General features: G+C 44.2%; 1 protein-coding gene across 2 annotated transcripts in view; it reads right to left on the minus strand.

The window, feature by feature from the left end:
* The window catches only part of GNB4 (G protein subunit beta 4), an 89,078-nt gene that overhangs the window by 21,606 nt on the left and 40,311 nt on the right, over nt 1-27,161 (minus strand). For both annotated transcript variants that reach the window (XM_029058119.2, XM_029058113.2), the window contains exons 2-3: nt 7,263-7,371; nt 1,917-1,955 (exon numbers count right to left, since the gene is read on the minus strand). In XM_029058119.2, the coding sequence (XP_028913952.1) occupies nt 1,917-1,955; nt 7,263-7,319 (96 nt within the window). In that variant the 5' untranslated portion in view covers nt 7,320-7,371. The remainder of the gene's footprint in view (nt 1-1,916; nt 1,956-7,262; nt 7,372-27,161) is intronic.

Consider the following 27,161-nt stretch of genomic DNA (forward strand, 5'->3'; position numbering starts at 1 on the left):
GTGCCTGCTGGGGGCAGGGGACTGGTGACAATTTCTAAGTGTGTGGCGGGCCCATCCAGACTCCTCTCGGCTATCTGCCTGCACTTCCTCTCCCAGTGCAGCTCCTACTCGGCTCCAAGGCTGTTGCAGATATCAACCAAGCAGTCAATCAACAGGATTTACTGAGCTCCTACTGTGTGCAGAGCATTATACCAAGTGCTTGGGAGAGTACAATACAAAAGAGTTGGCAGACACAATCCCCACCCGTAGGAAGCTGACAGGCTAGAAGGGGAGACAGACATTAAGATAAATAAATGATGGAGGTGTGTGTAAGTTGGGGCTGAGAGTGGGGAATGTGCTTAAAGTGCACAAAAGCGTAGGAAATAGTGGAAATGAGGGCTAAGTCAGGGAAGGCCTGTTGGAGGAGATGTGATTTTTAGCAAAGCTCTGAGGTTGGGGAGAGTGGATGGTCTGTCAGTCATGAAGGGGGAGGGAATTCCAGGCCAGAGGGAGGGCGTGGGCAAGGGGTCGGCAGGGAGCTAGAGGAGATCAAGGTTCAAAGAGTAGGTTGGCATTAGAGGAGCAGAGGGTGCGGGATGGGCTGGAGTAGAAAATCACCAAGGTAGGAGGAGGAGAGCTGATTGAGTGCTTTAAGGTTGACAGTAAGGAGTTTCTCTCTGACATGACTCCGAGATATATTGTGGGCAGGGAAAGATAAGAACAGCCACAACAGACTTGGAAGCAAATCGGAGCCAAGGGAAACAAGTGCAGCCACTTCAAGAAGTCAATTGGTGACCCAGATATGACATATGGGCCATATCTGCTCATGCTGCCGTACACTTTTAATATTTACCAGTAAATTGGTAAAATTGTCCATAAAGTTAATGAAGAATAAGCTGCAGCAGAGGTGGGCAAAAAGCATCTTGGTGGGCTGTAAATTATTTGAGGGCAGGAATAAAGACTATTAACTCTCGACTTCCTCAAGTGGTTAGTACAGTGCCCTGTTTCCAGTCTGCGCCCAGTATGAACGACTGATTAGATAACACCGGTTCATCCAGAATTTAGTTGCTCTACACACAAAAGCCGTTTTGTTAAATACCCCATTTCTGCTACAATGTTGTGGTTGTATTCTGCGATGAGCCTCATGTTATGAAAGTGTTATGAAAGTTATGCATTCTAGAAATCACTGATTTAATGATAGGTAGGTTGAGGGGTAGAAGGCTTGAAGATACCACTGTGATCGTCAAATTTCGTTTCAAACCGCCATATTGCGTTCGTTACTACTAGAAGAATGCTAAATACCCTTGCCCTTTTATTTTACTGTAATAGAGCATGCAAATCTGCAAAAATGCAAAGAAATACAAAGTACAGTACAGTAAGGCTAAGGAAGCACTTGAACGGCACAGCAGTATTTTACCTATATGCATACACATAAGCCTTTCTTCTTATACCAAAGCTACTATTAAACAGAATTATGTCAAGAGACTCATGGGAAGAATCCTCTTTAATTCTGCCATCATTTCATATCCAAAATACAATATGTTAGAGCAGATCTGTATACTGTAGAGAAGAAAAATTCTACAAAAATGGATTAAGAGCAAACAGCTGAAGAGGAAGTGTTTGCTTCACTTGTGTGATTTTTAAAAATTCCTTCCAAGTACAGAATTAATACAATTGTTAGAACCATTCCAATAGCAATAAACAGCTTTCTTCCCCTCAAGAACTATCACGCACATTTGGAGTACCCCTTAAAAAAAAACATGAAAACTACAATGCAATTCTACATACCTAAATATTTTTTTCAACATCTTTCCCAGAAATACCAAGGCACTTTAACATAACTATTCAAAAATGAAGAATTACAGGGGAAAAGGACTTCATTTGCCCTTAACTCCAAATTGATCCAGATTACTGTTTTGCATTCAGAAATATTTTACCTGAGCAAGTGTTGTGTCACTACATGCTTTCCTGGCATCCTATAAAAAAACAAAAACACATTAATTTACATTCAAATTGGCCATTCTTTAATCTTCACAAAATCCAACGTAACTAAGCATGGTTTAATTTACAAAGGAACTTTAAAATTACTATTTAAAAAATTGAGTCATTTTGAAATTACATTATCTTACACACCAAAGTATGCTGGAATAAACAAATCATCCCATTGGATTGGAGGGCAGAGGGAGAAAGAGATGAGACACCTTCAGAGATGAGTTTCATTCGAAAAAAAATCTGTTTCTGGGACCAGCTGAGGCAGAAAAATGTGGATATCTATTCACACCTCATGCTAGTCAGCAAAATCAAATCAATGGTATTCGAGCACTTATTAAGGTCAAGCTAAAATTTACCAACTGCATCCCTTTTTCTCCCTGGCAAAATGGGAATAATAAGCCACTTGGCTTAGAGGAAAGAAGACTGGGCTGGGAGTTAGGAGATCTGAGTTCTAATCCCAGCTCTGCCACTGGCCTGCTGTACAACGTCAGGAAAGTAACTTGTCCATCCTCTGTTGCAATCTGCTGAAACGCTCTGGGCATGTCACTCCCCTTTAAAACCTCCAGTGGTTGCCTATCAACTTCCGCACAAAACAAAAACTTCTCACTCTAAGCTTCAAGGCTCTCCATCATCTTGCCCCTTCTTACCTCTCCTCCCTTCTCTCTTTCCACTGCCCACCCTGCACGCTCCGCTCCTCTGCCGCCCACCTCCTCACCTTCCCCCGTTCTCGCCTATCCCGCCGTCGACCCCTGGGCCACTTCCTCCCACGGTCCTGGAATGCCCTCCCTCCTCACCTCCGCCAAACTAATTCTCTTCCCCTCTTCAAAACCCTACTTAGAGCTCACCTCCTCCAAGAGACCTTCCCAGACTGAGCTCCCCTTTTCCCTCTGCTCCCTCTACCCCCCCCTTCACCTCTCCACAGCTAAACCCTCTTTTCCCCCCTTTCCCTTTGCTCTTCCCCCTCTCCCGTCCCATCCCCTCAGGACTGTACTCGTCCGCTCAATTGAATATATCTTCATTACCCTATTTATTTTGTTAATGAGATGTTTTTCCCCTTGATTCTATTTATTGCCATTGTTCTTGTCTGTCCGTCTCCCCCGATTAGACTGTAAACCCATCAAAGGGCAGGGACTGTCTCTATTACCGATTTGTACATTCCAAGCACTTAGTACAGTGCTCTGCATATAGTAAGCACTCAATAAATACTACTGAATGAATAAAACTGGGGCTTGACCACTGGTTCTCCCTTCCTCTTAGACTGAGTTCCATTTGAGAAAGGGACTGTGTCTGAACTGACTCTTGTGCCTGGAAAAAAGTAAGTATTGAATAAATACCAAAACTAACTAAAAAGCAGAGTTATCAAGACCCAGAGCTTCTGCTTGCTCATCTTTTAACAGCACACTAAGGTCCTGGAGAGCAGGGACTGAGACTTTCCCCTCTCCACTTTATACTTCACCCCACTGCTTGGATCATTTTTCCAAAATGACTCAATTTGCTCACATCTCCTCACTCCTCAAAAATCTTCAGGGATGATTCTTCTCGGCCACAAGCAGAAATTCCAGACCACTGGCTTCAAAGCACTAAGACTTCTTTCCCTCCTACTTATCTGCTCTCTCCTCCCACTACACCCAGCTCAAACACTTCAATCTTCTTGAGCTAACCTACTTCTTTTCTTACTCGTCCATCTCTGACCCCTTGTTCCTCATGCCTGGAACTCCTTCTTGCTTCAAATCTGCCAGACCATACCTCTCCTTGTCTTCAAAGCCCTCCCGAAATCACATCTCTTCTAGCCTCCCCTGATTAATTTTCTTCTCCCCAGATCATGCCTCTCCCAATTATCACCTCAATGCTTCTGTTCCAACTACCCACTTCTGCGTTAACAACTATCGGTAGCACTTTTTCTACCCTACTACTTGACCGTCGACTCAGCTCATTAACTTTTCCTTCTCTTCTAAGATCTGTAAATTATTTGCCTCCCTCGGATTGTAATATCCCTGAAGGTAAGCATTATGCTTTCTAATTCCATTGTACTTTCCCAAGAGTTTAGTACAATCCTCTGCACAGAATAGATTAGAAGTAATAGAAGTAATTGGAAGCCGCATGGCCTAGTGGATAGAGCCCGGGCCTGGGAGTTGGAGGACCCGGGCTCTAATCTTGACTCCGCTACTTGTCTGCTGTGTCACCTTGTGCAAGTCATTTAACTTCTCTGTGCCGCAGTTTCCTCATCTGTAAAATGGGGATTAACAGTATGAGCCCCCTGTGGGACAGGGACTGTGTCCAACCTGGTTAACTTGTATCTACCTCAGCACTTAAAACAGTGCTTGTCGCATAGTAAATATTTAACAAATATCATTATTATTAAGGAAATGATTTGCTTCTGGGGTACTCCACCAAGTTCTTAGAAATCAATGAATTAATAGCTTTATCCACCAATGGGAGTGGGAACTTTGAGGAACGGTCGTAAATTCATAAACTCGATTCCCATAATTACAAACAAATGGGGAAACTTATTATCACCAACTTTTTCAAGACCTCAAATTTCTGAATTCACTGTTTTTTGAGCACTCATTTTCTGTCATGAGTGTGACAGGAATTGTAGAAAGTTATAAAGGAAGTCAAAAACCGTCCTTGCTCTTTAGGTGATTTAATATTCTGAAGTGACCTGAATATACTTTGAATTCTAGGATTTAAAATTGATCTTCTCCCTCTACCTCCTAAACCCTAACCTCCTCCTAAATGTTTCACTGTAGTCAGCCCCGTCACCTTAATATGCTCCACCTTGGTGTTAGTTTTGACTGCTTGCTTTTATTTGCCCCTTCCTTCTCATTCTTTTAAAGCCTGTCATTTCTCAATATCTTCCAAATTCACCCAACCTTTAACTACGTCCCATAAAACCACCATCCCTAGTTGTACAAACAGTATTACCTCCTGACTGGGTTATATTTCAACACTACTCTTATTGCTTTCCCTGCCTCCAATCTTTCCCCAAAGCAGTGTGGCTCAGTGGAAAGAGCCCGGGCTTGGGAGCCAGAGGTCATGGGTTCTAATCCCAGCTCTGCCACTTGTCAGCTGTGTGACTTTGGGCAAGTCACTTCACTTCTCTGTGCCTCAGTTACCTCATCTGTAACATGGGCGTTAAGACTGTGAGCCCCACATGGGACAACCTGATCACCTTGAATCCCACCCAGCGATAAGAACAGTGCTTTGCACATAGTAAGCGCTTAACAAATGCCATCATTATTACATAAAATTGCTTGAATTTTGTTATTAAAAGTTGATCAGGGCATATCACTTCTGCCTCAAAAATCTCCTCCTGGCCTCCCTGACTTCTGGACCATTAGTTAAGGCTCTCCATTAACCGGCTCCCTCATACTAAACTGACCTTTTCCTCCCAGTACTGTTCGCCTCAATTTTCTGCTCTTCCCTAGAAAATCTGCTAACTGTCCCTTACATTTAACTCTTAGAGCTACTGTTGCCAATCCCTTTTTGTCAAGTCACGTTCCCTCTCTACGACCACTCTTGAAAGCCCTTCTGACAAACCACACTTCAGGAGGCCTGCCTTGATTAATCAGCCCTCCCCTCCCCAAAGTCCTACCATTCTTTCATCTTCCATGTCACTCACTCATCACCTTATATATTTGTTATTTATTGTATTTTATACACTTGGATTCATTTTTAATCTTTGCTTACATACTTTTCATTTTATACGTTTATCTCCTATGCGCTCTGTCTTCCCCTTTAGATTATAAGCCGCTGGAAAGCAGGGAAAATATTGTAACTCTGTAGCTTCCCTAAGTGCCTAGAATAGCATTCTTGAACATAGAAGGTGGTTTGGCAGGGGCACGGGCAGGGTTCTGAGTGAGATCATCAGCAAATCTTTTTAAATCTCTAATAGGCCCAGAGCATACAATAACACCCTAAATAAAGATTTCTCAGTACAGTGCTTGGTAAATAGGATTTTTAAAAAAGGGAAACAATTCTGTTTCTCCAAAAATGATGGTTCTATCAGTTAATCTTGGAGAATTAGAGAAGCGGCATGGCGTTGGCGACAGGCCACTGGCCTGGGAGTCGGGTCATGCGTTCTAAAAAAGGCTCCGTCACTTGTCTGCTGTGTGAGCTTGGGCAAGTCACGTCTCTGTGTCTCAGTTACCTCATCTGCAAAATGGGGACTGAAACTGGGAGCCCCATGGGGGACAGGGACCATGTCCAAAAGCGTGGCTCAGTGGAAAGAGCACGGGCTTTGGAGTCAGGGCTCATGAGTTCGAATCCCAGCTCTGCCACTTGTCGGCTGTGTGACTGTGGGCAAGTCACTTAACTTCTCTGTGCCTCAGTTCCCTCATCTGTAAAATGGGGATTAAGACTGTGAGCCCCACGTGGGACAACCTGATTCCCCTATGTCTACCCCAGCGCTTAGAACAGTGCTCGGCACATAGTAAGCGCTTAATAAATACCAACATTATTATTATTATTTGCTTGCACTTACTACAGTGCCTGGCACAAAGTAAGCGTTTAACAAATATCACAATTATTAGACGAAAAAGCTTCAAGGGTTACTCAGCGAAACTGTTATCCTGAAATTACCTGCCAGAAATCCAAAGCTCCATTAATAATAATAATAATAATAATGTTGGTATTTGTTAAGCGCTTACTATGTGCCTAGCACTGTTCTAAGCGCTGGGGAATGAGGTTGTCCCACGTGGGGCTCACAATCTTAATCCCCATTTTACAGATGAGGTAACTGAGGCACCGAGAAGTTAAGTGACTTGCCCAAAGTCACACAGCTGACATGTGGCCGAGCAGGGATTTGAACCCATGACCTCTGACTTCAAAGCCCGTGCTCTTTCCACTGAGCCACGCTGCTTCTCATTACCTAAGTAGCGTAATGGATACCAATAACCAGCTGAGACATCTGACTTGTCTTCATCTACGAAGGTTTATTTTATGGAAGACATTGATTAATTGTTCTCCAAGACAACAAGAAAACAAGAGAAATGAGTTTAATATTAAATAGAAGGAAAATGCATAGTGGAACTTCCTTTCTTTGGCATCTTTGGGAACAAATTAACAGTCTAGAATTGCTTTTGGTATCATCAGTTTATAATCAAAATTTGAACTACAGGATACCGAATGTTAGTTCTAGCTCTCTAAATTGGTAAATCTGATTTCAATTCATACACCCATTTAGCAGGACCTTCACTAACAGTATTTTATACAGAGCCACAAAAATCAGTAGAGCCAGATAAACAGAATTAAACATTTAAATCTCACACACACAGATGCTCTGTTCTTACTCTGATTTGGTTTCGCAGTTGTTCTGCTTCTTGTCGCAGCTGTTCCAGTTCACTCATCCTTCCAAGTCTCTGTAAACCTCACACTTAGCCACAACACTGAAGATGATTGCTAAAAAAAAAAAATAACAATAATGTTAACCATTGATCTGACACAGTGACTCAGTAAGGCATTTCTTATATTCTAATGTTATTTTTGCTGCTCGCCTTGATGTCTGTCTTCATGGTTAGGAATTGGTCTAACAGCCCTTTCCCTTTAATAATCTAAATCAAACTTCCTTTTAATGATCTAAATCTAATTCTTTCTTGAATCTTCTAACATTCTTGGCATCTCCTTCTAATAATCAATTATGGATCTTTCATGGTAGACAGAAGTGAACAAGAAGCAAGAGAAAAGATGATCAGGACACAGACCCAAGGGTTACTACAGAAGAGGAGAGGAAAAGGTAGATATGGAGTTTCTTCTAAAAATACAACTAACGGTACAGGCACACTACATATCCATGGATAATAATGTTCCTCAAAAATCTGAGCATATGGTAAACCATCGCATAATGGGATACACTTTCCCATAGGCTTACAAGTTCCAAAATCAATGCTGACATGATGATCGTGCCCTTACAGATAGTGACAAATTACACTGTAGCTCACTCTCCGCCTCAGTCCTCCTCTTTTCCCTTCTACTCCTAGGGACTTTCTTGATCCCCGTGTACCTGAACTGTGGCCCTACTGAGCCATCCTCCCTGACTCCCTTTATCCTAATCACCGGCCAAGTATATTTTTTTTTAACCAGGAACTGGCTGTGTCCCGCCACCATTGTTTTCAGCAGATGGGGGACAGAAAAATGTTAGAGGGTCCTAGTTAGAACCCCAGTGGCCAGAAGTTGGGGGCCAGTAATTGCCCCATCTCCCCTCTACCATTCCTCTCCAAACACAAGGGAGTTGTCTACACCTGCTGTCTTCACTTCCTCTCCCCCAATTTTCTCCTTGATCCCCTCAAATCTGGTTACTGCCAACTTCACTCCACTGAAACTGCCCTATGATCACCAGTGATCTTCTTCTTGCCAAATCCGACAGCCTCCACTCCATCCAAATCTCTCAACCTCTCAGCTGCCTCTACATTGTGGACCCCTCCCCTCTGTTCCTTTAAAATATTATCCAACATCTGCTTCAACGACACTGTCCCCTCCAGGTTCACTTCCTAGCTCTCTGATCACTCCTTCTCAGTCTATTTCATGGGCTCCTCCTCTGCTTCCCACCTTCTGACTGTGGGGGTCCGTCAAGTGTCAGTTCGGGTCTCCATTTAAGCCCATTCCCTTGGAGAACTCATCTGCTCCCGTGGCTTCAACGACCATTTCTACACAGAAGATTCCCAAATCTACATCCCCAGCCCTAATCTCTCACCTCTGCAGTCTCGCATTTCCTCCTGCCTTTGGGACAACTAAACCTGTGATACACTGCTGACACCTCAAACTAAGCATGTCCCAAAAAAGAACTCATTTTCCCACCCAAACCTTTTCCTCCTCCTCTTTCCCATCAATATAGACGGTACCACTATCCTCTCTCTATCACAAGCTCGTATCTTCGACTCATCTCTCTTCTACAATCTACTTAATGTCACCAAGTCCTTTCAGTTCACACCTCTGCTAAAATCTCCCCTTCCTTTCCACCCCAACTGCTACTAGGTTGATTTAAGCGATTATCCTAGAGCTACTTGACTAATGCTTCTTCCTCCTCGCTGTCCTCTCTACCTTTCTCTCCCTACTCCGGTCCATACTTCACTCTATTGCCCAGATCACTTTTCTAAAAAACTGCTCAGTTTCCCCAGTTCTCACTAACTTCCAGTGATAGCCTTAACATGGAGTTTTGCAAAAATGCAATCCCTGCACTGTAGAAAAAACTGAGTGATATATTGCAATACTACTGCGATTACTACTAGAAAAGAAAAAAAAGGAAAAGAGACAATAAGAGGTAAGATCAAAAACTTCTTGTTTGGGAGTTAGGTGGAAATGATCATGTTAGACACATTGTTGAAGAAATTGAGTATAATTATTATTATTACTGCTACCACCCTTTGGGCACTTGGTATTAACCCTACCCTCAGCACCATAACACTTACGTAAATATCCAAAATTTATTTTTATAAATGTTTGTCTCCCCTTCTAGACCATAAGTTTTTGGTGGGCAGAGAAAGTGTCTACCAACTCAATTGTACTGTACGCCCAGGAGCACCTAGAACTGTGCTCTGCACCCAGTAAGCACCTAATAAATACCACTGATCGACTGAGCTCTTTTGTCCCTATTGATTAGGCCGCCGGTCATCTTCTTTCACCCCGGAGGCCAGGCATCACTTTAGCCCAGTGACATTTCCGCCTGTGGCAGGGGACAGCGATTCTCCACTAAGCCACCCCTCCCTACCCCTCACCATAGCAACTGCAATTCCCAGTTAGGGTAGGTGAGAAATCGTGGTGGAGGGAAGAGTGGCTCAACTGGCTTTTCTTACTTCAGCCGAAGGCAAGCTCAGAATCACGGCCGGAGAGAAGAGCTCTCCAACCTTCCACTCGTGCTCCACTTGTGCTCTACCTCCCTCCGAAAGGCCCTGAGAGAGCGAAGAGGAGATGCCGGCTGTACCTTTTTGACCACGGTTGAGCCTATTTTATTTATATATATATTGTCTGACTCTCCCTCTAGACTGTAAGCTCCTTGTGGGCAGGGAATGTGTCCATTATATTGTTGTGTTGTACTCTCCCAAGCACTCGGTACAGTGCTCTGCACACAGTAAGCGTTCAATAAATACAACTGACTGCTTGAGAGGGAACTGTTGTCTTCCCTGGAGTGACTGCACATAACTCTTGGTGGAACTTACAGATCCTGGCCTATGGCAGCAATTACCGTAGGGCTTCTCTCTGGATTTTTCTTATTGTGGTCATTCGCAACCGGATGTATGCCCGAACTGATCTCTTCCAACCTGACAGCAATTTTGTCAGGGCAAAATGAGATATCTGTAATTAATTAATCGATTTATTTATATTAATATCTGTCTCCCGCTCTACACTGTGAGTGCACTGTGTGCAGGAATGTGTCTGTTGTTACAGGTGTACTCTCCCAAGCACTTAGTAAAGTGCTTTGCACACAGTAAGCGCTCAATAATTATGACTGAATGAGTAACTGATGGTGAAGTGCTCTGGAAAAATAAAAGCAAAGTGTTCTGTCATCACAGCAATTCTTACTAGGCTTTTTGGTTGGAATGTTGTTAGCGATTTAGAGAACACCCGACCCTTACTGTTTGGATACACCTTGTCTCAGTGTTAAAAAACACCTGGTGTGTTTATGTGGGCACATATGTGTGGTGTAGGATAAAATGAGTACAACTCATCTGGTTTTCCTTAACATGGAGTTTTGCAAGAATGCAACTCCTGCACTGTAGAAAAAACTGTGTGATATTGCAATATTACTGCAGTTACTGCTATAAAAGAAAAAAGAGCCAAGAGAAAAAAAAGACATAAGATTAAAGACTTCTTGTTTGGGAGTTAGGTGGAGATGGCCATGTTAGATACATTGTTGAAGCTGAGCATAATTTGTTCCATCAAAGGAGGCTCTTGTGGGTAGCCTTACATTTCAATCAATCAGTCAATGACACTAATACTGAATGCTTTCTGTGGGAACAGCACTATAAAAAAACACTGAGAAAGACCAATTAAGAGTTGGTGCCGGGTTCCCTGTCCATAAGGAGTTTACAGTCTAGAGGGGAACACAAACATTAAAATGAATTATAGATAGAGAAGAAATGTTGCCTAGTGGATAGAGTATGGGCCTGGGAGACAGAAGGACCTAGAGTCTAATCCTGGCTCTGGGTCACTTGTCTGCTCTGTGACTTTGGGCAAGTTACAACTTCTCTGTACCTCAGGTACCTCAACTGTAAAATGAGATTAAGACTGTGAGCCCTATCAACCAATGATATTTACTGACCACTTACTCTGTACAGAGTACTGTACTAAATGCTTGGAAGAGTACAATACAACTGAATTAGCAGACATATTCCATGCATATCTGGGACATGGTCTGTGTCCAACATGATTAGCTTGTATCTACCCCAGTGCATAGGGAAGTGCCTGGCACACAGTAAGTGCTTAATAAATACTATAAAAAGTTGGAGATATGACAGAGTGAGGAACATAAGTGCTATGGGGTTGAGGGTGGAGTGGGGAAATGAAGATTTAGTCAGGGAAGGCATCTTGGAGGAGAAATGATTTTAGGAATGCTTTGAAGAGGGAGAGAATAGTGGTGGCTACATTCATCAAACTCTCACTGTATGGGACAGGGGCTGTGTCTGACCTGATTATCATGTATCTACCTCAGTGCTTAGAAGAGTGCTTAGCAAATAGAAAGTGCTTAATACCTTTTTTTATCATTACTATCCTATGCAAAGCACCGTATTAAATGTCAGGATAGATTCAATATAAGCAGATCTATCAGATATGATGAGGGGAGAGGGTTCTAGACCAGGAGGAGGATGTGGGCAGGGGGTTGGGCACCAAAAAGGCAAAAATCAAGGTTTAGGGACTAGGTCTGTATTAGACGAGTGAAGTGCACAGGCTGGATTGTAGTAGATCAGTGAGATTAGTCTCAGCTGAGATTATTCATTCAATCATATTTATTGAGAGCTTAATATGTGCAGAGAACTGTACTAAGTGCATGGAATGTACAATTCGGCAATAAATAGAGATAATCCCTGCCCAAAAATGGGATCACCGTCGACAGACAACAGAACAAAACAAAACAAGTCTGGCGTAAATATCATCAAGATAAATAGAATCATAGATATATACACATCATTAACAAAATGGAGTAATAAATAATATATACACATATGCACAGTGCTGTGGGGAGGGAAAGGGGGAAGAACAGAAGGTGGGATAAGGGGGAATGGGGAGGGGAGGAAGGGCAGAGGGAAAGGGGGCTCAGTGTGGGAAGGCCTCCTGGAGGAGGTGAGTTCTCAGTAGGGCTTTGAAGAGGGGAAGAGAGTTAGTTTAGAATGTGAGGAGGAAGGGAATTCCAGGTCAGTGGTAGGATGGGGCCAGGGGTCGACGACGGGACAGGCAAGAACGAGGCCCAATGAGGAGGTTAGCAGCAGAGGAGTGGAGTGTGTGGGCTGTAGAAGGAGAGAAGAAAGGTGAGGTAGGAGGGGGCAAGGGGATGGAGAGTTTTGAAACTAAGAGTGAGGAGTTTTTGCTTCATGCAAAGGTTGATAGGCAACCACTGGAGATTTTTGAGGAGGGGAGTGACATGCCCAGAGTGTTTCTTTAGGAAGATGATCCGGGCAGTGAAATGAAGAATAGACTGGATCGGGAAGAGACAGGAGGATGGGACATCCGAGGGGAGGCTGACATGGTAATCCAGTCGGGATATTATGAGAGCTTGTACCAACAAGGTAGCAGTTTGGATGGAGAGGAAAGGGCGGATCTTGGCAATGTTGTGAAGGTGAGAGACCGGCAGGTGTTGGTGACGGATTGGATGTATGGGGTGAATGAGAGAGCAGAGTCAAGGAGGGCACAAAGGTTGTGGGCCTGTGAGATGGGAAGGATGGTGGTGCCGTCCATAGTGACAGGGAAGTCAGGGAGAAGACAGGGTTTGGGAGGGAAGATAAGGAGCTCAGTCTTGGGCATGTTGAGTTTTAGGTGGTGGACAGACATCCAGGGGGAGATGTCCTGAAGGCAGATTAGAGACTGAGTGTCTTAAAGGTGAGGCTAAGAAGTTTCTACTTGATTTGGAGGTTTCTGAGGAGTGGGGAGATGTGAACTTAAAAAAAAAAGTTAAGAAAAATGATCCAGGTGTAAGAGTGAAATAAGGACTAGAGTGGGGATAGAAGGGGCAAGGAGCTCAGCAAGGAGACTGCGACAGTTGTCAAGGTAGGAAATATGTGATCACACCAATTAGCGTATTTATTGAGCGCTTACTGTACAGGGTACTGTACTAAGCACATGGGAGAATATAACAATATAACAGGCACATTCCCTACCCACAATGAGCTTACAGTCTAGAGGGAGAGACAGATAATATAAATAAATAAAATTACAGATATGTGCATAAGTGCTGTGGGGCTGAGAGGGGGGATGAATAATGGGAGCAAGTCAAGGCAGTGCAGAAGGGAATGGGAGAAGAAAAAAGGAGGGCTTAGTTAGGAAAGAGCTCTTGGAGGAGATGTGACTTCAATAAGGCTTTGAAGGTGGGGAGAGTAAGCATGACAGCAGTGTGGATGGAGAGGAAAGGATGGATTTTAGCAATGTTGTGAAGGTAGAACCAACAGGATTTAACGAATATGTGGGTTAAATGAGAGATATGAGTCGACGACAACGCCACAGACTTGTGAGACCAGGGATGACCGCAGTACTGTCTATGGTAATGGGAAAGATGGGGGAGGACAGGATTCAGGTAGAAAGATGAATAATAATGGTATTTGTTCAGTGCTGACTATGTGCCAAGCTCTGTACTAAGCACCAGGGTGGATATAAGCAACTTGGGTTGATCACAGTCCTTGTCCCACCTGGGGTTGATGATGATGATGGTATCTGTTAAGCGCTTACTATATGCCAAGCACTGTTCTAAGCACTGAGGTAAACACAAGGTCAACAGGTTGTCCCACATGGGGCTCACAGTCTTAATCCCCATTTTCCAGATGAGGTAACTGAGGCCCAGAGAAGTTAAGTGACTTGCCAAAAGTCACACAGCTGACAAGTGGCAGAGCTGGGATTAGAACCCATGACCTCTGACTCCCAAGCTGGTGCTCTTTCCACTAAGCCATGCTGCTTCTCCACTGCTTCTTGACCTACTGACTCCCAGGTCTGTGATCTATCCACTATGCCACGCTGCTTCTCTTATTTGGACACGTTAAGTTGGAAAGCAGCACGGCCTAGCGAAAAGTGCACTTATCTGCTGTGTGACCTTAGGCAAATCACTTAACTTCTCTGCGACACTGTTACCTCATCCGTAAAATGGGCATTAAATCTTCCTCCCTCCTTTAGATTATAAACCCCATATGGAACAGGGACTTCGTCTAGTATCTAACCCCAGCACTCAGTATAGTGACTGGCATACAGTAAACACTTTGCACATTCCATAAAAAACAAAGGTTGAGGTGTCGGTGGGACATCCAAGTAGAGAAGTTCTGAAGTCAAAATGAAATGCGAGACTGCAATGGAGGAGAGGGCTGGAGAGGTAGATTTGGGAATCATCTACATACAGATGGTTGTCAAGGCCATGGGAGTGAGTGATTTCTTCAAGGCACACAGTAAGAACTTTAACAAATACCAAAAGAAGAATTAAAAAGTTGGGGGAGGGGAGTGGGTGCAAATGAAGACTGGAAAGGGACCTGGAACTGAGCCCTGAAGGATCCCACATTTAGAGGCAGAAGAGGAGCCTGGGCAAAGAGACTGAGAGTGAGAGGTCAGAGAGATAAGAGAAGAATCAGGAGAGGCCAGTGTCAGTGAAGCCAAGGTTGGATAATGTTTCCAAGAGAAGAGGGTGGTTGACAGTGTCAAAGGCAGCATAGAGGTCAAGGAGGATTAAGATGGAGCAGAAGTCACTAGAGTTGGTAAAAAGAAGGTCACCTTAAAGAGGGGCATTTCCATGGGGCAAAGGAATCAGAAGCCAGATTGGAGGGGATCAAGTAAAGAACTGGAGGAGACTGAGTGAAGGCAATGGGTCTAGACAACTCTCTCTAGAAGTTGGAAGAGGAATGAGGGTTTTTGTTGTTGGTTGTTTTTTTTTTTTTTAACAGGTAATACATGGGCATGTTTGAAAACCATGGGAAAGGAGTCATTGGAAAGTGAGTGGTCAAGGGCTGGGATCAGGGAGGGGAGAAGTGAGGAGGCAAGTGTTTTGATAAGGGGTGAAGCGATGGGACTGTAGGCTCAGGTGGATTAGGGGGAAAAATCTGAGAAGAGGTGGGAGTGGACTGGGGAGGAACAAAGAAGATTTTCATGCCTAATAGTTTCAATTTTATTAATGAAGTACATGGGCAGGTGATATGGGGCAAGAGATGTGGGGTGGGGTAACGGGGCATTTGAGGAGGAAGTAAAAAGTCTGAAGCAGCAGGTGTGGGCAACTGACATGACTGTCAATAAGGACAGAGTAGTATCGTTGACAGCTGGAGGAAAGGGAAAAGTTAAAGAAAATGAGGATGGGTTGAGATGGATGGGGTAGGCCTAGTGTCTAGATTTTTGCCACACAGGAGTGGGCCTCACATGCACACCAGAGTGAAGGAAACACATTTCAGGATTGCTGGAGAGTGATAGGAGATCAACAAAGGGAAAGGGTTAGGAGGACACTGGGTTCATTATAGTATGCAGTGTTGTGGGTGTGGATTTGTATGCCGAGAAATGGTAGGTTTGGTATGGAGACCAGATGGGGCATGATGATTTTAGAAAATCGGAGACGATCAAAAAGAACTGAGGTCATGGCAGAAGAACAAGACAGATTTGCCGGGAGGGAGTGTACGGAAGAGAATGAAAGTCAGGAAGCTGTGGTCGGAGAGTGGAATTTTCGGAGTTGGTGAAGTGGAAGATTGTACGGTGACAAGAGGAAGAGATCGAGCGTGAGTGGGTGAGGTGGGGTGGGAAGAGGAGGTCGATGGAGTTGATTGAAAGGGAGGAAGTGGGCAGTGGAAAAAGGTTGGCGGAAACATCCACGTGGACACTGAAGTCCCCGGGTACGTGTAGGGACCAAGAAAGAGAGAAGTGAAAAAGGGATAGAAATGGTTCAGAAAGTTGGAGGTGGGGCCTCGGGAGTGGTAGATGATGGCAAAATGCAATTAATCACACAATCACACAATAATCAGCATGAAGCAGAGGAGCCGGGTGGAAAGAACACGGGCCCCTGGGTTAAAGGACCTGGGTTCTAACCCCGGGTCTGCTTCTTGCCTGCTCTGTGACCTTGAGCATGTCGCTTTGCTTCTCTGGACCAAAATCTCCTCAATTGCAAAATGGGGGTGCAAAATCTGTTCTGCCTCCACATTAGACTGTGAGCCCCATTTGGGGCAACTGGGTCTGATCTGGTTACCTTGGATCTACCCCAGCGCTGAGAACAGTGCTTGACACTGGTCGATTTCTGCCTCCCCAGGCCAGGTCAGTGGACTGTCCTACTTTTAGGGCTATCTGTAAACACTGAAGATGGTATACACGCTCTGGAGCTCCACAAACCCCCTCACAAGTTGTGTGGGGTTTTTTGGTGTTTTTTTTTGGTTTTTGTGTTTTTTGAGTGCTAAACTAAACCATAATTTACTAAGTCCTACACATATGAAATTACAGAACCCCACAGTTCTTTGAAGGAACACAAACTAACCAGAAATAGTAACCATTTCTACATATCAAAGATTGTCTTTGTCTTGTTCATTTTAAAACAGATGCAGATATTGCCAATACTTAAAAAGAAAAAAAAAACCCTTTTGAACATTTGATGTACCTCAAAGTCTTTGTAATGGTGGTTTAATTTAAAATAAAGGTGGCTTCACTGACTTCTCAGACTTTATTTTCCACATTTCAATGACAAACAACAAACTTCTAGCAAAAAATAAAATTAAATAAAATAAAACCAGCATCTCTGGCAGACTGCGGTCCCTTCAGTTATTAGGCGGGTCGGGGAACTTGAAAGTGGCCACAGTGATCTTGAATTGAAACCATCAGGCGGGATCTCCCTAAAATCTCCCCTGCTCCTCTCCAGTCCCTCCCTCTTCCTGCCCCACTTTCGACTCTCCCATCTTTCCCAGCAGTATCTCAAGAGGCAATCTTCCGTCTCTTCTCGAAATCTCTCCCCTCTACCCACACCTCCAAGCCCATCCCTTAGCACCTTATCACAACATCTGCCCCCCTCCTTCCTACCCTCCCTGACTGCCACCTTCAGTTGTTCACTCTCCAATGGTTTTCTTGCCCACTGCTTTCAAACATGCTCATGTCTCCCCTGTTCAAAGAAAACCCTTCCCTGACCTCCTAGCTCCCTTCAGTTATTGCCCCATCTTTCTCCTACCATTCCTCTCCAAACTCCTTGAACAATCACTGGTATTTACTGAGCGCTTACTGTGTGCAGGCCACTGTCCTAAGTGCTTGGGAAAGTACAATGTAACAGAGTTGGTAGACACATTTCCCACTCACAGTCTAGAGGGGGAGATAGATATTAATATAAATAAATTATGGCTACATACACAAGTGTTGTGGGGCTGAAGGAGGAGTGACTAAAGGGAGGAAATCAGAGCAATACAGAAAGGATTGAGAAAAGAGGAAATGAGGGCTTGGTCAGGGAAGGCTTCTTGGAGAAGAGGTGCTTTCAATAAGGGTCTGATGGTGGAGAGAGTGATCCTCTGTCGGGTATGAAGAGGTAGGGTGTGCCAGGCCAGAGGCAGGACACGGGCGAGGGGTGTGCGGTGAGATAGACGAGCTCCAGGTACAGTGAGAAGGTTAGCATTCAAGGAGCTAAGTGTGCGGGCTGGTTTACAGGAGGAGAGTAGCGAGTTCAGATACGAGGGGGCAAGGTGACTGAGTACTTTAAAAGCATGTAGTAAGGAGTTTTTGTTTGATGCAGAGGTGGCTGAGCAACCACTGGAGGTTCTTCAGGAGTAGGGAAATGTGAACTCATCTTTCTTTGGGAAAAAAAAAAAGATCCGGACAACAGAATGAAGTATGGACAGGAGTTGGGAGAGACAGGAGGCAGGGAGGTCAGTAAGGAGGCTGAGGGTGTTTGGATTAACAGGGTAGCAGTTTGAATGGAGAGGAAAGGGCAAATTTTAGCAATATCGTGAAGGCTGAACCAAGGTTTCTACACCCCCTGCCTCCACTTCCTCCTCTCCAATTCTCTCCTTGAACCCCTCCAATCTGGTTTCCATCCTGTTCACTCCATCTTGCCAAATCACCTCAACCCCATCCTAATCCTCAACCTCTTGGCAGCCTCAGAAACTGAAACTCAGAAACTCAGAAACCCTTTCTTCTGCAAACATTATCCATCCATGGCTTTACTGACATTATCCTCTCCTAGTTCTCCTCCTATCTCTCGGGCCACACATTCTCAGTCTCTTTCGCAGGCCCCTCCTCTGCCTCCCACCTCATAACTGTGGGAGTCCCTCAAGGCTCAGTTCCGGGTCCCCATCTATTGTCCATTTACACCCGCTCCCTTGTAGAACTCAACACTAGTTGGATGATTTCCAAATCTATTTCTCCAAGCCTTAATTTTTCCCCCTCTCTGAGGTCTTGGATTTCCTCCTGCTGCTTTCGAGACATCTGGAAGTCTTGCCGACACCTCAAACGTGCCCAAAACAGAACTCTTCATTTTCTCAACCAAACCCTGTCCTCCTCCTGACTTTCCCGTCACTATAGACAGCATCACCATCCTCCCTGTCTCGCAAGCCCAAAACCTTGGTATCATCCTCATCTATTTCAACCCACATATTCGATGTCACCAAATCCTGTAGGTTCGACCTTCATAACATTGTGAAAATCTGCCCTTTCTTCTTCATCTAAACTGCTACCCCATTAATCCAAGCACTTATCCTCTCCCCCTTTAATTACTGCACCTGCCTCCTTGCTGACCTCCCTGCCTCTTCTCTCTCCCCACTCCAATACACATTTCACTCTTCTGCCTGGATCATTTTTTAATTAAATAAGTTCAATTCGCCATTCCCCACTCCTCAAGAACCTTCCATGGTTGCCCATCCAACAGAAATTCCTCACCACTGACTTTACAGTACACAATCACCTTGCCCCCTCCTACCTTATCTCACTGATCTCCTACTACGACCCAGCCCACACACTTTGTTCCTCAAATGCTAACCATCTCACTGCACCTCCATCTCGTCTATCTTACTGCCGACTCTCTGGAGTGGAATGCCCTTCCTTCTCAAATCCAACAGATGATCACTCTCCCCACCTTCAAAGCCTCATTAAAAGCACATTCCTCCAAGAGGCCTTCCCTCACTAAGCCCTCATCTCCTCTTCTTCCACTCCTTCTGCATCACCCTTGCAGTGGAACTTGCACCCTTTATTCATCCCACCTTCTGCTATTCAAAGTCCGGCAGTTTAATATCCTTTTTTATTTTTTTTAAATTTGCCAATCTCCAACTTTGAGTGCACAATAATATTTCAAATGGGCTTGAAGTTGGCCTTGTCAACACAGGAACTGTGCCTCTCTAAAATGAAAAGAGAGGGATAGGAGGACATCTGTACCGACACAACTGACTACTCTATCCACAGGTCAATGTGGTTAGGCACTTAGGGAAATTCAGAAACTAAGTCTGCCCACATTTACTACACTCTCTTGAGAATCTGAACAGCCTGAGGAAGGGGTAAAAGAAGAGTGGAGAATTTATTTCTTGTATCAGTAGCCAAAACATTTTGGGATGCGACCTCTCTTCATATTAGCCATTTGGTGGAGAAACCATTTAAAGTACAACTGATTGAGTTTCCTCCTTTGAAAACCAGGAAAACAAAAGACCAAATGACAATATGGAACTGGGACGAGAGGGAAGAAATTCGTTTTCTCATACATAAAAAACCCATTTCAGACTTCCTCTTCGTAAGTATTACAGCACCCTCAAAACATACTACATAAAAAACCCATTTCAGACTTCCTCTTCGTAAGTATTACAGCACCCTCAAAACATACTACTTCAATCAGTTTGCAGCAGGTAGAAACCAATTTCATCTTGCCTAATGCAACCAAAGATAAATCAAATAGCCTAGGCTCCAAATTTTATTATTCCAGATCTACATTACTTACAAACCTAATGCTACTGACAGATGATCAAATTGATGATTTATAGACTACAGATCACTGCCCGGAAATTTCATGTTCTCAGAACTCACTTGTACATGAAAAATCATCCTCCAACATAGCATTTAATGCTGGCAGCACTAAATTTCTCTCTCTGAGAAAACAGGCCCAAATCAGGGTTCCCAAGGAGGTGTTGCTCCACGATGGGGTGAAGAAGGCTGCCAGGATGGATGGACAGTTGGGGCTGGAGTAAACAGGGGAGAATATTCACCGGGGCCACGGAGGAGAAGACATAGGTGTACCCAAGGCTAGAAGGGGATCCCAAACACAAAAAGTTGAGGGCCCTTAGAGGGAGAGGTCCCCCATCATCATCATCATCATCAATGTTGTCTTTGTTAAAGGCTTACTAGATTCTAAGTACTGTACTAAGCACTGGGATAGATACATCAGGTTCCACTTGCAGTTCACAGTCTAAGTAGGAGGGAGAACGGATATTGACTCTTCATTTTGTAGAAGAGGAAACTGAGGTAGACAAGTTAAGTGACTTGCCCAAGGTCACACAGGAGACAAGTGGTGGGGTGGTGATTAGAACGCAGGTCCTCTGATTCCCAGGCCCGTGCTCTTCATCAACACAATCATCATCATCAGTGGCATTTATTGAGCACTTAATGTGTGCAGAGCACGGTACTAAGCACTTGGGAGAGTGCAATACAATAGAGTTGGTAGACATGTTCCCCTCCCACGATGAGTTTAGTCTAGAGGGATCAAAAAGAATCTGGCTTGTTGGTTTCTTCCTAACTCCCCTGCTATAGGAGGGGGGAATCTACCATGCTGGGGGAGGCAGCATGGCCTAGTGGCAAGAGCACGGGCTTGGGAGTCAGAGGACCTGGATTCTAATCCCAGCTCTGCTGAGTGACCTTGGGAAAGTCACTTCACTTCTCTGGGCTTCGGTTACCTCATCTATAAAATGGGGATGAAGGCTGTGAGCCCCAAGTGGGACAACCTGATTACCTTGTACCTCCCCAGCTCTTAAACAGTGCATAGCACATAGTAAGCACTTAAATACCATAATTATTATTATTATTATAGGAACGCGATCACGGGGAACACTATCAAGCTGCCTCCTCTATGACTTGGTCTCTCCAATCAATCAGTAATATTTACTGAGCACCTACTGTGAGAAAAAACACTGTACTCAGGAGAATACAATAAAGTTGGTAGACATAATCTCTAACCTCCCAGTTTACAATCTCTCCTTGACCTTTCTACCACTTCTCCCTTCCCCCAGGCTGGCTCTCTGCAGTCCTTTGGTTGATTCTCAAGAAGGAAGCAGGGTGGATACAAACGGACAAATTTTTTTGATGAATTTACAGGACTTGCTGAAAAATACCACTATCATTACTATTATTATTTTAGTTAAATGCTTATTATGTGCCAAGCACTGCACTAACCATGGGGGAAAGACACAAGAGAATCAGGTCAAAAGAGCACCTGCCTGACAAGGGGTTTAGAGTTTACATGGGAGGCGGAATAGGTCATTTATCCCAACTGTACAGATTAGGAAGTGGAGGCACAGGGAACTAATGAGACCAAGGTGAACCAGCAAGCAAATGGACAAGTGGAAGAGCCAGAATTAGAACCTGGGTCTTGACTCTAAGCCTATGCTCCTTCCATTTGACTATGCCTCTTCTCCAAGGATTATTCATTTTATGAATTATTAATTTTATTATCCATTTATTCAAAGGATTATTCATTTTATGCTAGCAGAGTCCTAAATTTAAAATCCAACAAGAAAAAAAATCCACATTTCAATTTGGCAAAATTTCTGTTTTGTATCAAAATGTGGAGGGGTGGGGGGAGAGGCCGGCGGGAGGAGTATGTCCCTGTGTCTTCCTTTCTTCCTCTCCTCCCACACACTTCCCCAGCTTCTGATCTACAACTCTAGGAAAGCATTTTTATTTGATAATACTCTTTTACAGGCTAGGTACACCTATCACTTGATTCTACCCTCCTCTCACTCTCATATCTATTGTCTACTTAGACATTTTGTCTACTTATCTCCTTGAGAACCAGGTCTGGGATTTATTTCTATATGTTCCCAAATGCCTAGTACAATCAACCCGTGCTCTGCACACAGGTGCTGAATAGATGTTGACAATGAGGGTGATGACTGAAGGGAAGAAAACATATTTAAGTATATGTTCTGCTTAAAAATCCAAAGCCCAAATTAACCAGCTTCTTAAATGAACTTTTAGAGAGGAGGAAAAAACCTGACTCTTCGTACATATATTTGCAGAAAGGCAGCACAGTTACTGGGAAGATCTGCTCCTCCATCTCTACCTAATGCTGACAACAAGGAAGCTATCTACGGGGACCACAAATCCATTTCACAGAAATGAAACAACATCAAAGATGCCTAATGCAATCTTCTAGACAGAATCCCGAGTTCTATTAGGCAAAGTGGTTTCCTTTAATTTTTACTAATGCTTTAGAAAAGCCTTTGAAAGCCCCATGAGATTCATTATTAATATAGTTTCCTCCATCTATCCTATACTCTGCCGGCCGGATGATCTCACTGATGCCATTCTGAATCTGTCACCTCCCTCTTCAAAAACCCCTCGAGGGCTCTCCATCCCTCTTGGCATCAAACAGAAACCCCTGACTGTTGAATTCATAGGTTCCCACTAGCCGCCTCTACTTATACCTATCTGCTCTCTAATCCTACTGCCCTCCAGTTTAAACATTCAGGTCCCCCAAGCGAACTTCCTCACAGTACCTTACTCTCAGCTTTCCTGAACTATACCAATCGCACCTGTCTTTCCCCCTGCATCGGTCCCCCGCTTCCGCAAAACTGCCAAACCACATTCCTCTCCCCCTTCAAAGTCCTAAAAAATAATTCCCTCCATGGGGCATTCCCCGACTAATTTCCATCTCCCCGGTTATGGCTTCCCATCGGCCATCCCCGACGCTGCTTGGGATCAACAATCTACCCATCTACTCCTCAACATGAGATGACGAGGAGTGTGAGTCGGTCATCGTCCTGACCTTCCAGCCACATACGTGGTCAGGTTCTTACCCTAAATAGAGTCGCCCTCAACGATAAAGAACTGTTACATCGGGTCAACCTTTTTATTCATTTCAATATTTTCTGTTTGCTTTTGTGTTTAGTTGTTTCTCTTGCCCCTCTTGTTCCCACAGTATACGTCGTCTGTCTTTCCCACAGATTGACAGCTCCTCGTGGGTAGGAGGGTGCTTTTATTTTTCTTTAAAGCCCCCAAGCGCTGCTCAGTTCAGGGCTCGGCACCCAGTAAGCACTTAAACATTAATGGTGGTGATTTGAGGCAGCGGGGTCTAGTGTGGAGACCCTGGTTCTAGTCCCAGCTTTGCTCCTGACTGTGTGCTCTGCACAAGTGACAACCTCTGGGTGCCTCTATCCCCTTATCCGTAAAATGGGATTAAAGATAGCCACTCTCCCATCCTCTTAGACTGTGGGCCTTATCCCCTTGTGATGGTGATGGACCTGATTTATCCTGCACCTACCCCAAGGTCTAGCAAAATAAGTTCTCAATAAGTGTCCTTATAATATTTATTATTGCAAGAACTTTTCAAAGCTTTCTGAGAAATGAATGCCCAAATGTCCAAAAATACAGCAGTTACAGTCTTGGAACTCACTGCAAACTACAGAGAGCAGGTATGTAAAAAAGGGAGAGCTAGGGAGAGAGAAATGGTAAACATAACAACAACACAATAATAATTGTGGTATCTGTTAAGCGCTCACTATGTGACAGGCACTGCAATAAGCACTGGGATAAACACGAGTTAATGAGGTTGGACACAGTCCCTATCCCGTATAGGGCTCACAATCTTCATCCCCATTTTCCAGATGAGGTAACCGAGGCCCAGAGAATAATAATGATGGCATTTGTTAAGCACTTACTAAAGTGAAGTGACTTGCCCCAGGTCACACAGCAGACAAGTGGCGGATCCGGAATTAGAACCCAGGTCCTACAGGCTCCCAGGCCAGTGCTCTTTCCACTAAGCTTCCACAGTGCTTCAACATAATAATCGTGGTATTTGTTCAGGGCTCACTGTGTGCCGAGCCCTGTACAAAGCACTCGGATGCAAGGTAATCAGGTCCCCCGTGGGGCTCACAGCAAGCAAATGGCAGAGCCAGGTTTGGAACCCAGGTCTTCCAACTCCCAGGCCCATGCTCTTCCCACTTGGCCACGCCCTTTAGGTTCTGTTCAGTGCCAGAAATGAATGCAAACCCTGACAACCACAGAAGACTCACCGGATGGTTGCCATAGTATTCATTCCTTCCCATTTGAAATTTTGCAGTTCAACTGCTTCACCAACCGCCAAACCTTTACGAGCTTGCAGGGTGTGTTCCGCCAAAAATAAAACACGCCCAGAAGCCTCAGAGACACTACCTGGGCCTGTCCCCGGGACAGGCCCACTCCTGGACATCACTGAATCATTCTTACAACTACTTTTAATTAGCTTTTGTTTCAAAATAAGAGGATTTCCATGTCAAAGAAAAAAAAATTTAATTCAAAGAGAAAAATGTATATTTTCCAAATTGGTTATCAAAGCCTTAATTTCCTTAAGAACAAAACAGGAAACAGGCCTGGGTGTGACTTAGTTCTCTAAGGTCACAAGGCTATTGTTACACTTCTGTACATTTAGGATATGTTTGAAAATGAAGTGCCTCCATTACAGTGCCAGAGCAAAAACAGGAAACAATCAAACAACGCCTTTTGTCAAAAGAAGAGATATTAGCAGAGTTCATAATTGTAAATTAAAACCCATGCTTCTCTTCTATTAATGATACAAAATACTTAAAATGGAAACAAGGAAAGATGGTTTGGTATCAACTGTAACTTTCAGACCGTCCTCCGTTCCCAGGGTAAATGGGTACTTATTTACTTCAACAAATGCAGGGTAGCAGATTTGCTCCACAACAGAAGTCTGGAACCTTGGACACTGGCTCTGCTTCTTTGCTGGAGAAACGCAGCCATAATTGGCAGCAACCCCAAACCCAGTGGATAGTTTCTGAGAGCTGAAGCCTCTGGAACAATCCTGGAACAGATGTGATGAATGAAATAAAACTGGTTCAGATGATCCAGAGAGGGAGATGATCAAGTCAGTCAGCCAGTCACATTTACTGAGTACTTACTACTTGCAGAGCACGGTACTAGCAGAGCACGGTACTAAGCACTTGGGAAATTACAATATAACAATAAACAGACACATTCCCTGCCCATTCATTTAATTGTACTTACTGAGGGTATACTCTGTGCAGGGCACTGTATTAAGCACTGGAGAAAGTACAATACAATGCCAGATACACTCCCTGCCAACAACAAGCTTACAGTCTAGATCAAGAACCGAGGAGTCGAGTTCCCACCACGTGTGTTGGAACATAACGACTCCCAGGAAACACAGTGGGAGTGCTGAAAAACAAACCCTCAAAAAACCTAATGAGAAACCCGGCCCGCCTGGTCTGCCTTGTTCCCAGCAGAGCTGGGGGCAGGACTAGGCAGTGCCATCACTCCCCAGCCCCACATGGGTGAGGATCCTATTTCCAACCCCACTGCCAACTTTCTGTCGCTCCCACCCCTGTCTCCTGCTCGGCATACCCAATCTGGAACTTTCTCTGCTAAGAGTCAGCACTTAGTTCAGGCCAGGTCTGGCTTGTTTCTGCCACTGAAGAAGATAAATATTGAGAAAACGGGCTACTTCCATTATTTCCTAAACGAACCAAAAAAGTGTCTTCCATAGCGGCTGGTAAGTAGATGAAATCTACACCTATAGAAATTATAAAGGTGGAAAATAGGAGTTGATTCAAGACGGGTCGAGACAAATATTACTATATGAAAGGTCTATAATGGACTATTAGAACATTAACTTAAAGGTAGCAAAGGCAAATAATAACAATAATAATAATAACAATTATGGCATTTAAGCGAGTACTTGGACCGAGTACTGTATTTAGCGCTGGGGCAGATACAAGCAAATTGAGTCAGACACAGTCACTGTGCTATGTGGGGCTCACAGTTTTGATCCCCATTTTACAAATGAGGGTACTGTGGCCCAGAGAAGTAAAGTGACTCACCCAAGGTCACACAGCAGACACATGGCGGAATCGGGATTAGAACCCATAATGTTCTGACTCGCAGGCCCATGCTCTATTCGCTATGCCATGCTGCTTCTCCTTGTAAGCAGTAGTGATGACAATTCCACAAAAGCGCTTAGTACAGTGCTCTGCACATAGTAAGCGCTCAATAAATACTATTGAATGAACAAAAGGTTTATTTGAGGGAAAAGCTTGGGGTTATAGTAATGGCATTTATTTAGCACTTACTTTGTGCTGAACACTGTAGTAGAGGTGGGCAAGAATATACAGGTGAGAATTAGACCCGTTCCTTGTCCCTCGGAAGGGGGCTCACAACATAAGGGAGGTCACTCATCACACTCCTCTAAGAACTCTTAGCTGTCACTGTCAGAGCCAGAACACTGAACCGCTTTTCATCCGAATGGTATTTGTTCAGTGCTTACTTTGCACTAGCCACTGTACTAAGCGCTGGGGTAGATACAAGATAGTCAGTCTGGACACTGTCTTAACCCCCATTTTACAGATGAAGTAACTTTAACAGCAGACAGGTACTGATGCTGGGATTAGAGCTTAGGTCCCTCTGACTCCCAGGCCCATGCTCTATCCACTAGGTCACGCTGCTTCTCTGACTGTCGGTCTGACCCAGTAAGGTGTTTCTTCTATATATATTTTTTTCATTATTTCATAGGGTCAGTAGAGGAGTCAGGCCAAGAATCAAGTCTACGTATTCTTGCCAACTCATCACATGCTCAATTGGGCTATCTGGGAAACCCCATCTCAGTGCTCCGACTCATGGAAAAAGGATGCTGATTCCACACCCGAGAACTGCAGCCATGACAATCTCTCTCGTGACCCCTGCAATTCGCAAATCCGCAGAACAGAACTTTGCACCGCAATCAATCAAGCAATGGTATTTACTGATCATTTACGGTGTGCACAGCACTGAAATAAGCATTTGGGAAAGTACAATACAATAGAGTTAGTTGACATGTTCCCCACCCACAAAGACCTAGCCTAGTGGAGCCTAGACAATAA

This window comes from Ornithorhynchus anatinus, chromosome 1 (genome assembly GCF_004115215.2).
Source record: "Ornithorhynchus anatinus isolate Pmale09 chromosome 1, mOrnAna1.pri.v4, whole genome shotgun sequence".
NCBI classification, from domain to species: Eukaryota; Metazoa; Chordata; class Mammalia; order Monotremata; family Ornithorhynchidae; genus Ornithorhynchus; species Ornithorhynchus anatinus.